Below are 10,274 nucleotides of genomic sequence, written 5' to 3' on the forward strand. Positions count from 1 at the left end.
GTCTGTAAAACATACTTCTTCTCTCTGCCTAACAATGGAGCATGACAAGGGTACCAGAGGAATAAATGTAACTCAGGAGCAGCTGATAGAGCTGAGTTCAGAGAGAGGTTAGAACCCTCAGTGTTGTGATCTTCAGTACCTAAACGCTCCTGCTAAGTTTAAAAAAAATGTAGGTTTCTAATCCCTAAATGACTAAATATTCTGATTCAGTGGGTTAGAGGTCAGGAATTTACGTTTTTAACAGTTTTCATACACTGTACTGCAGGTGGTCCAAACGTATTGTAAAGTTCACATGGGTACTTGGCCTTAGTTTTAAGAATTTTAAAATTCTGGACAGATTGGGGTGTTTAAATAAGTCTTCACCCTTAGGCCTTTAGCTCAGGTGACGTGGCCTTAGAGTCCTACAGTGATCACCCAAAGGAATGCTGTCTTTATCCCACCGTCCTTTATTTTTTTCTCTCTTCACAACACACTTTTTATTTGCCATATAGTATTTTTACTAACGTATATTTTGCTTTCTTGTCTGTTCCCTTTCCTACCCTGTAAATTCCCTTACTAGACCGTAATAAGAGGGTATGACATATCTGGCTCATTCATAGCACCTAGTAAAGCGTTATACACCTTAGGTGCTTGATAAATAATCGAGGACACACTGATTCATTCCGAAAACGTAACATCACAGCACCATTTAGCACCAAATGTCTGGGTTCATAATAGTCTCAGCAAAACCCATAGTCGGATAAAACGTATACACTGTATCATGTCCCCACGGCAAACCCAGATCATGGCCTCAATTCCTGGGGAATTCCAAATATGGACACAGAGGAAGGCCAGGTTTTGCGGGTGGGAGACCGTTTCGAGGGATGTCGGTAACAAAACACTATGTTGCGTATAAGATTCATTGTTGACGACTACAATTAAATACGTACAAAGGCACGGGCAGTCAAGAGGTCACCGCCCAAGACGAAGCCTATCAGAGCCTGTCGTCCGGACCGGTCCAGAAGAGTTGACCCAGCTAGGGAGCTCGGGTGAGGAGCGCGGCGGGGAGCACGCCCCGCCCACGCCGCGGAGGGGCCCACGCCGCGCAGCCCCGCCCACGCCGCGCAGGGGCCCACGCCACTCCCCACGCTCTCCACGGAACTACCCAAGCCGTCGCCGACACCATAGACTCGCACTCCGCGAGCCCGTTCCGGAAGCGGGGCCGAGACGCACGTCGGACTGCGCCTGCGCGCTGACGTCTTCCCGAAGGACCAATGAACGGAGGGGTGGGCGGGCAGTAGGCGGTTTCCGGTTCCGGTCGGCGCCTGTGTGTCGGCTGTTGTGCTACGTGTCTTGGACTTGGCCAGCGGACGGCGGGCAGGTGAGGCTGCGTCTGGTGGGGGCTCCGGGCTACCGTTTGGTCACTCGCGGAGGTGGCGGACGTGGGCGAGTCCGCCGGCCGTCCGCCGGCAGCCCGCACGGCGTCGGGGGAAGCAGACCCGGGCCGCGGCCCGCGTACCCAATGGAGAAGGGCTTCCAGGGCCTCTGTCCTTCGGGGCCGGCTTTGCGGCCGCGCGGGCTCGGCCACCTTGCTGGGAACGCTTCCGCCGTCTCGGTGCTGTGGTCACGGAGGGTCTCTTCGGCGTTGGCTTTGGGGCCGTGTGTGTGGAGCGTGTCTCGGGGAGCTCCTCTCTGTGCTGTGAGGGTGAAAGGGTTGATCTAGAGTCTGGATCAGGAGAGTCTGGATCAGGAGGCCATAGTGGGTTATTGGATCCCCTCCCCTGACGTTCAGTGTGCAGTGTTTCGGGTGTTGCACGGGTTTTTTTGTGTATTTTTTTTTTTTTCCTGAAAGGACCCTTCTCATTTATCACGACATCTGTAAAGTTTAGGTTCAGTGGATTTGCAGAACAGAGTTAAGTGCAAGACTAAGGAAACAGGCGTTACTACCTGTGTGTTGCAGGGGCCCAGCACACCTGGCCCGGGACGTTTATAGAATTCCGGACGTCCTTTCAGTGTTCCTGGGTGAGGAACCCGGGGCTGCATTTCATACAAAGGGATTTGCACCACCACCTCTTGCGGGGGGCATTAGCTCAACAAAAGCTTATCGAGTATCTGGGTGCCTGGCCACGGTTGTAAGCACCTGAAATACAGTAAAGTCCAAGTAGCGAATCGGATTCATTGGCTGTTGTACCAGTGACTGTCAGAGCCAAGGTTGGATGACATTTCTACTGTGTGACGGGTTCCACAAGAGAGCCCATCGGTAACATACATATAGCCCTTTTCCTTAAAAGGTGTGTCCAGACCTAAAGGTTCAGACTTCAGCGGATAGCTTCTGAGAGTCTGGGTCTTGGTTTAGCCAGTTTTTGTGGTTTTGAAAATTGTACAGATGATCTGCCCCATGCAGAGAAACTCTTTTCTTAAAATGTTGTGTGGCCTTGGTTTGGAACAGTCAGATGGAAGTCCACATTTACCTCTACTCTAGGCCCTTGAAGCATCACAGTTGGCATTCACTGCACGGGACACTGGGGTCTGGGGAGTTTAAAATAAAATATAGCAAATATTTGTTGGGTCCCAACCCTGTTGATTCCTCAGCAGGAGCAACGGGAGGACTGCAGGGTGGGTGAGGAGCGGATCTGTTGTCAAGTGCTTATTAGACTTTTTGTAGTGAGAGCCCTTTTATATTAAGAGCTTGCGTCCTTTGTCAGTGATAAGAACACGGGAAAACCTGCGGTTTTCTTATTGCCTTTGTTTTGATGATTGGCTGGAGATTGCAAAAAATAATGTCAATTTACTCTTGGAGTCTGTGTTGTTTTTTTTGTGAGATGATATCGACCCACCCATATCAGGCTGGTCTCATTCACATTTTGATATAACTCAACAAGTCCTTGCTCTATAATAAATAACATCAGTGAGTATCTTTTTTGTTTTTTAAATAGGCATCATGGATCAGGTAATGCAGTTCGTTGAGCCAAGTCGGCAGTTTGTGAAGGACTCAATTCGGCTGGTTAAAAGATGCACCAAACCGGATAGAAAAGGTAATAAATAGCTTTGGAATGAGAGAAAAAAATTAAATCTTTGCATTCTCTAAGCCCTTTATTTGATTAATGTCTTCCTGTTTAATAATTGCTGCAGTTCTTTCATCAACATTTTTATTGATTTATTTTGCTTTATTGCTTTTTAACATTGTTATTTTTTCTAAATTTTGTATACTTTTTACACACCTCGTAAATTTTTCTCTTATATGTATTTTCACATCATATAAGGTTATTCGTTACAGCCTTATTTTCCATGTTGCTTTTGCCTTAGTCGTATTTAATGACTTTAGAGTTTTTAGTATCTTTCACATTTCTACTCTGGAAAATCTTTTGGAGCTCTTCCTGCGGTGCCACTCCCTCCCCAAGCCTCCCCCAAGCAAAAAAGGCCTTAACGTGAAATCAACAGCATAGTTGGTGCCAACCTAGGAAGTTTAACTTCTTATTTATCACAATTCATGTGTTAAAAGGTGTACCACAATTTGTCTGCTTCTGTTCATTTATTGACTGCTGCCTGAGTTAGGAGGTGGGAATATAATAGAGACTATAATATGATGCATTATAATACATCTATAGCATAATATATAAAAATATACAATAGGGAGCAGTCCTTGCTTTTATGGACCTTAGATTCTTTGAGAGAAGATAGTCATAAATAATGACACTTACAATTTTTAATTACTGTTATGGTAAGTATTATGGAAGGTAAATAGAGGAATATTTGACAACATGTAATAGGAGGACTGACCAAGTCAGGAGGTCAGGGAGAGCTTCCCTGAGGAAATAACATTAAATGGAAATATTACCAGGGTCTGGGACCTTTACATAAAACTGTGCTCAACCCAGTTCGGTTTTTCAAGCCTTATTTTTGGCTTCATTATAATATCAAAGACAGTTGACCTATTATAAAAAGTTATGTTCTGTGCTTTTATAATTAATACTTTTAGCAATGTTACAAAGTTTTTAAGACAGATACTGTGTATTCTGTCCATGTTTCATTTCTTTTTGGTATTCTGGTCATTTGCTAGGAAGATAAATATGTCACTGTTGGTTGATGGAATCACTAGCCTGAACATGCAATTTATTTTTATCATTAAATATCGATAAAATATGAAAGTTAAAAAATCTGTCAAATACCTTATTTACTATTAATACTGTCATGTTTTATGTAAAATTATATACTTATTATCAGGAGAAATGTACATCAGTAAGTTTATGTCAGTGCTAATTTTTTTCCCCCTATACTTGCAGTGACAATGCAAAAAATAATGTAAATTTTGTGTTTTTAAATCCAGAATTCCAGAAGATTGCCATGGCAACTGCAATAGGATTTGCTATAATGGGATTCATTGGCTTTTTTGTGAAATTGATCCATATTCCTATTAATAACATCATTGTGTAAGTAAACTTTATGAAATCGACAATATCTAGGATAGAATGAAAATGCAAACCATTTGAGTTAACAGCCTGCTATTTCGTTAATACACAGGTATGTTTCTTGACTTTTTAATGTTGGTACAGTCTATTGCTGTTTACTGAGTACCAGATAATTCAAAGTGACTTTAAATCTTATATAATTTTTATAGCTACTCTGTGAGATAGGCACTAATTTTTTAATAAGTAAAATTTTAAAGGATCAAGGAAGTGAGTTAAAGGCACTCAGTATGAGACAAAACAAGTATTCAGTGACAGGACCAATATTCAAATCCAAGTCCTCTTTCTGCAATATATTAACTTGTCCACAAGATTTTTAAGGTGCAGAGAAAATGCTCCCCATCTGAAAATCACTACAGCCATAGAGTTCAAACCCTGGACCAGGTTGCTTAGGTTTAGATTCTCTTTCTTGTTACTTAATAGTTGTCATGACCTTGGACAGCTTGCTTAGCTCCTCTGTGCCCCGTTTATTCAATAAGGATAATAGTTCTTAACTAGGGCTATGGAAAGATTAATGACTTAGGTCATGTAAAACCCTAAAAAATAATTTGGGTAAGAACCTAAATGGAAGTTGTGGTTATTGTAATGAGCCATTGATACTAATATACTTTTAGGTATATTAGGAGGAGAAAAGACAGAGGAACACTGGGATTACTTTATTCTATTTTAAATGCTTTTGCTTTTTAGATTCATTACAAGATTCATTACAAGTTGTTGGGAACACCTTATGGCAGTGTGCAATTAGAGCAGTCAGTTTTAGGCCATTTTGTTTGGTGTAAAGAGTTAGTATGAGTTGCATTACTTATTTGCTCTGTGATTTTGTAGTCACCTAATCTCTGAGCCTTACCTGCCAGTGAGCTAATCATGAGAGAAGCCTTTTAGACTTATTTTATGGGGTGGGGATGCTTTGTAAACTATAAGTCTCTTTAAGTACTAGATATTTTATTATGGATGCTGGTGGAAGTTGTCTTTTAAATGACGAGACTGGATGAGTATTGTCAGGTGGCTTTCTTAAGTAGGTTTTCATAGCTATTATGCAGACATGCCACAAAGGGGTATTTTAGGATCACAGAAAGTTAGACCTGGAAAGGACCAAGTCTCTCAAACCTCCTCCATCAGTTCAGAAATCTCTATTATATTCCTAGTGAGGAATGCCATTTCTGGAATAGTGGAATCACGGAGCGAATCCTGAAGTAGAATTAGGAAACCTGAGCTCAGTGTCTCTGGGCTACAGCCCCTACCTAGTCAGTAAACAGAGGAGGTAGGGTGGAGTCTGTGACATAAGCTCAGTGCTTCTGCTCTCCTGCTCCCCAGTCCATTGTCAGACAGGTATAACTGACAGTTATTTCTTTAAATTGTTATGAAGTTTAATTAATTGGTAAGGTAATATTAATACGTAACTGTATATATATATATATATATATATATATATATATTCTGTAGTTTGTGTGTGTGTATACACTACAGAACCTAGTCCAGTGTATTCTTGTACACATTGAAAACACTTGAGTACATGTTGAATTAAGTGAACAATGGCAGGTTCTTAACCTTTTTCTAAGGATCATGATGGTAATAATAATTGCTAACATTTATTGAGCACTTGCTGTGTGCCAAGGACACACAGCTTAATGTGAGCTGACTCTTTTAACCCTCATGACAATTGTGTGAGGTAGCAGTGTTATTATTTCCATTTTATAGATGAAGAAACTGAGGCATGGAGAGTAAGGAAGTACGTCGCATGCCTATAAGTGGTAAAGCAGCATGTGAAACCCAGGCTTGGGAGCCTGTGTTCTTAACCATTGTATAGGCCATCTCTCATTCCGGCTCAGTTTCAGACCACTACTCATCCTGAGTCAGGCGCCCGCACTTCAGGCTCCAGTTTGCATTTTATTAAGCCCTCTTAAAATCCAGTGTTTAGAATCCAGTGCTTACTGTGGATGTTTTCTTGCTAAAGGCTAAAATCTTCTGTTTCTCACAGATAACGGCTACAATAAACTTCCTTTATCCTGGGTTTACATAGTTGGTGTGCTTTGTTTTTAGCCTAAGAATGGAACATTACCCCTTGTTAAATTCCTTTTTGCTAGATTCCGTTGTGGAAGACTTTTGCATTTTTAATCTGTTCATCATTGTTATTTATCCTAGTTTTGTGTTCAAACATCTTTTATTTCATTATCTGAGTTGTGACCTAAAGTACCTTTTAGGACAGTGCACTCTTAGCACACCCTTTCGGGATTGAGATTCATTAGTCCAGTTGTTCCCAACAGGTCTTTGAAACAAGTGTTAAAGATTTGTTTTCTCCCTTCCCACTAGCTATCTATTTTAGGGAGATCAGCTTGGTGCTTTGTGACCACCTGGATGGGTGGGATAGGGAGGGTGGGAGGGAGGGAGATGCAAGAGGGAGGGGATATGGGAACACATGTATATGTATAACTGATTCACTTCGTTTTAAAGTGGAAACTAACACACCATTGTAAGGCAATTATACGCCAATAAAGATGTTAAAAAAAAAAAAGGCAAGGGAGTTAACAAACGTTCAGTAATAATTTGAATTGTTGAGAAAAAAGGATCCATTTATTCACCGGCCAAGGCTATTTCTGTTAGGTTGATTCTGTCCAGTAAAATGTAAATATTATTTGTCACTGGATAATTAATCAGCATGTGGTATTAGTGTGCTTAGATCCAAGGATTAATTATCTTTATTTAGTATAAAAAATCCATTGAATGAAGTTGTCTTTTACATGGAAAATGCACATTATCAGTGGTCTTTTGCCTTGGTCTCACTAGACTATACAGGTGCTATGCTGTGTGTGTTTCCTGACTGAGATGAATTTTAATTTTTGCCAGAATGAAGGGCACAGGGAAACTTACAGATAGCAAGTCAGAGAAGAAAAACAATATGTCCTTACTTTTATGCTTGCTCTTTGCTTTTTTTTTCCTCTTAGAAACCTTGGCTTGCATTCAAACTCTGACCAACTAATAAAAAAAAGAAAATTAAAAAAAATTTGCTTTCTCTTAATTCTTATTTCTGCAGCAGGCACAATATATCTTTTGCCAACCTTGCTAGTCAGAGATTGTTGAACTATGACCTTTTGGAAGCTAGTTGCTTAGAAAACTTCTTCTAGTAACACAATTGTTTTCAGTGTTTAAAGAGTTAAAAAAATATATCTCTAGATAGTTTTTACATTAAAATGAAGGCCAAATAAAACATTTTGTGAGAAAAGCTATCAGAAAACTTTAAGTTTCTTCATGATACGCCATGACAGCTGTAAAACTAAAAGAAATCTTTTTTTCCTACTTGAAAGAGCATAAATCACTGTTTAAATCATTTTGAGGCAGTAGCAAGTGAAGTATAAACACAAGCTTCTCTTTCACTAGGCTGAATTATCACATGTTTTTCCTTATGATGAAATTTTTTCTTCTATACAATTACAGCAGTCAAAATTAATATCCACAGGGTTATAATTTAAAGGAGTTTTATAGTTGTGGGTATTTTAGTTGCAGCAATACAGTTTAATGATATAAGCACTTAAAGCACTTCACGTTAAAGTATAGATGCAGGAGTGTTTCTTTTAGGAGTATAACTTTCATCTAGTACTGGAATTATTCTCTTTCTTTAACATCACAGTTTTAAAATGTATATCTCAGTATACAGTTTTAATGTTTATGCTTTTGAAACTTGGAAGTTCTTCTGTAGAAAAGGTGATTTTTATTTTCATTATGAATCCAGGTTTTTGAGTGATTATGGGAAGATATAGTGGTTGAGAACCAGCATACTGCTCTGCACTCTTGATTTTCAAATGGCTGATTGTACATCAAATTGAAAAAGTTCTCAACTAACCGCCCTGTTACATAATTCATATTTTTCGTCTTGTTGAGAAAGATGTTATGCTAGACTGTTAAGCATGTTTTCCAAATGAGGATTCTGAGGTTTAACAGATTAAGCCTGTTCCAGTAGCCACGTCCTCTGTAAGGACCTTTTCAGTTCCAAGATTTTAAAGTTGAGTTTCTTCCCTTTTGTGCTATTTTGGAGTAACGTAGGCGTGGTTCTCAAATAACTGGTTTTGGTTCCGTAAAATTACAGCATATTGCATTTCAAATTTTTCTTCTTATTAAAATCTTATGTACACTCAAAATTGACCATCTTTTTTTCTTTTACAGTGGTGGCTGAATACCTTTTTAGAAAAGTGTTTTTCATCTTGGGGATTGGTGAACAAGTGAGGATTTGAGACGCTCATGGACTAAAAATTTGCCTATATGTTTTGTGTTTTTCTTTCATTTTTTTCTTCCAAGATGTTTTCTAATTGTAAATTAAAATAATTTCAAAATAGACAAATTTCTCTTTTTTCCATCACAGATATTTGTCAGATTTTAGTGGTAAAAAATAATGGGTTCTTTTCCCTTCTTCCCTTCCTTCAATCCTTTATATTTTGGTTTACAGGAGAAATTAAAGGGCACAGTGGAATATTGCACTTTCTGAGTACTCCTCTATCAGATCAGTGTTTTGCCATCATGGAGGAAGAAACAGCAAGTAAAGGATGGTAGAGATAGTGAGAGAGAGCTTGAAGTTGGGGTAGGAGTTTTGGCCCTAAACACTGAAGGTGTAAGTAGGTAATTAGACCTATATACAAGTTTATGTGCTACTTGAAATAGCTTCCTGAAAATCATGGTTAAAAACTTTAAAGTGAGAGCTCCTCTTCAGGTAAACTATAATTTGTTATACTGTCATAAACATTGGAGTTCTAAATATTTTAAAGAATTTTTTTGATAATTAAATGTGAGATGAAAAGGTGCCTTGTCTTCTTTCCCTTTTAAAAAAAATACTGGTATAAAATTGAGACAGTCTATTCTCAGTTTTATTTATAAAACTGTTAATCTGTTCATTCAGTGTTTAGTTATTGAACTTTATTTCTCAAGTTCTAATATTTAAAAAAAAAATAGTATAGCAGCACACATTTGGTAGGTGTCCTCTGATTCTTAGCAAGTAAGGTAGACAGGTGTCTAACTGGTATTGTTTGGCAGTATTCCTCAGTTTTGGGATCCATGGTTCAGAGAGCAAAGTCTGTGGTTCAGAGAGCAAAGTCTGTTTTCATAGTGATGATAACAGATTTTCTGCCTATTTTTGAAATACTGATAACTGTTTTCAGTCTTGAATGAATTGATGTCTTCAAGGAAATAAAGCCTTGGCCATCTCTGCTCTTAAGAAGACCATATAGCTACGTTTGATAGTTATGTAGCTCCTTAAAGGCCAGAAGTGTGTGTGTTTACGTGCATGTGTGCATATGTATGTTTGTCTCTATGTTTACACAAGCACTCATATATAGTGTGCCTATACACATATACACACATTTACATATATACACATGTATTGAGTACTTATGGTAGAAATCTAAAATGTACACTTGCTAAAATGTCAGACTTGCTTCTGGCAAATGTGTGTATTTTCTTGTAGGATAAAATCTGTACATAAATATTGACTTGATGTAAGATAATTATGAATCTCTATAGCCTACATTTGTGCAGCTCATTTTTTATTTTTCTGACTTACTGGTTCCTGACATAGGTACGTAAGGCAAGACATAAATATTTTGTATTTATAAATGTGAAGTGAGGGCTGACCAAGGATTGTGGTGATAAAACAGAATAACCTTCACACTCAACAATTGAATTCTTAAATAGGAAAGAATAAATAACTAGATTTTTCTTACTAACCATACCCCTAATATATCTAAGATATGCTCGTGTGTTTGTTTTGTAAAACAGTACTTCTTAAACTTCAGCAAGTTTAAGAATCACCTGAGGGAGTTTCTTCCCAGCCTGAAGAGTGTTGAG

The 10,274-nt window shown here is 38.8% G+C and overlaps 1 protein-coding gene and 1 long non-coding RNA gene across 4 annotated transcripts in view; one reads left to right on the top strand and one right to left on the bottom strand.

Annotated features, from left to right (window-relative positions):
* The window catches only part of LOC111184550 (uncharacterized), an 81,310-nt gene extending 80,046 nt beyond the window's left edge, over window positions 1-1,264 (bottom strand). The window contains exon 1 of one of the 2 annotated variants that reach the window (XR_016394434.1): window positions 930-1,264. This is a non-coding gene — a long non-coding RNA (uncharacterized LOC111184550). The remainder of the gene's footprint in view (window positions 1-929) is intronic. The other variant, XR_016394433.1, reaches the window with a different exon arrangement.
* SEC61G (SEC61 translocon subunit gamma) lies at window positions 1,079-8,778 on the top strand. 2 transcript variants are annotated; one of them, XM_022593174.3, is made up of 4 exons: window positions 1,079-1,360; window positions 2,916-3,014; window positions 4,307-4,409; window positions 8,604-8,778. In XM_022593174.3, exons 2-4 carry the CDS (start codon window positions 2,921-2,923, stop codon window positions 8,611-8,613), a joined length of 207 nt encoding a protein of 68 aa, XP_022448882.1. In that variant the 5' UTR covers window positions 1,079-1,360; window positions 2,916-2,920; the 3' UTR covers window positions 8,614-8,778. The 2 variants fall into 2 exon arrangements, with proteins under 2 accessions (XP_022448882.1, XP_089774040.1); XM_089917914.1 differs by lacking the exon at window positions 8,604-8,778 and having other exon boundaries at window positions 4,307-4,413.
* Window positions 8,779-10,274: the final 1,496 nt, after the last annotated feature.

Source organism: Delphinapterus leucas, chromosome 9 (assembly GCF_059928025.1).
Source record: "Delphinapterus leucas isolate spDelLeu-1000000601 "Yukka" chromosome 9, BTC_Dleu_Yukka2, whole genome shotgun sequence".
Taxonomy (NCBI): domain Eukaryota; kingdom Metazoa; phylum Chordata; class Mammalia; order Artiodactyla; family Monodontidae; genus Delphinapterus; species Delphinapterus leucas.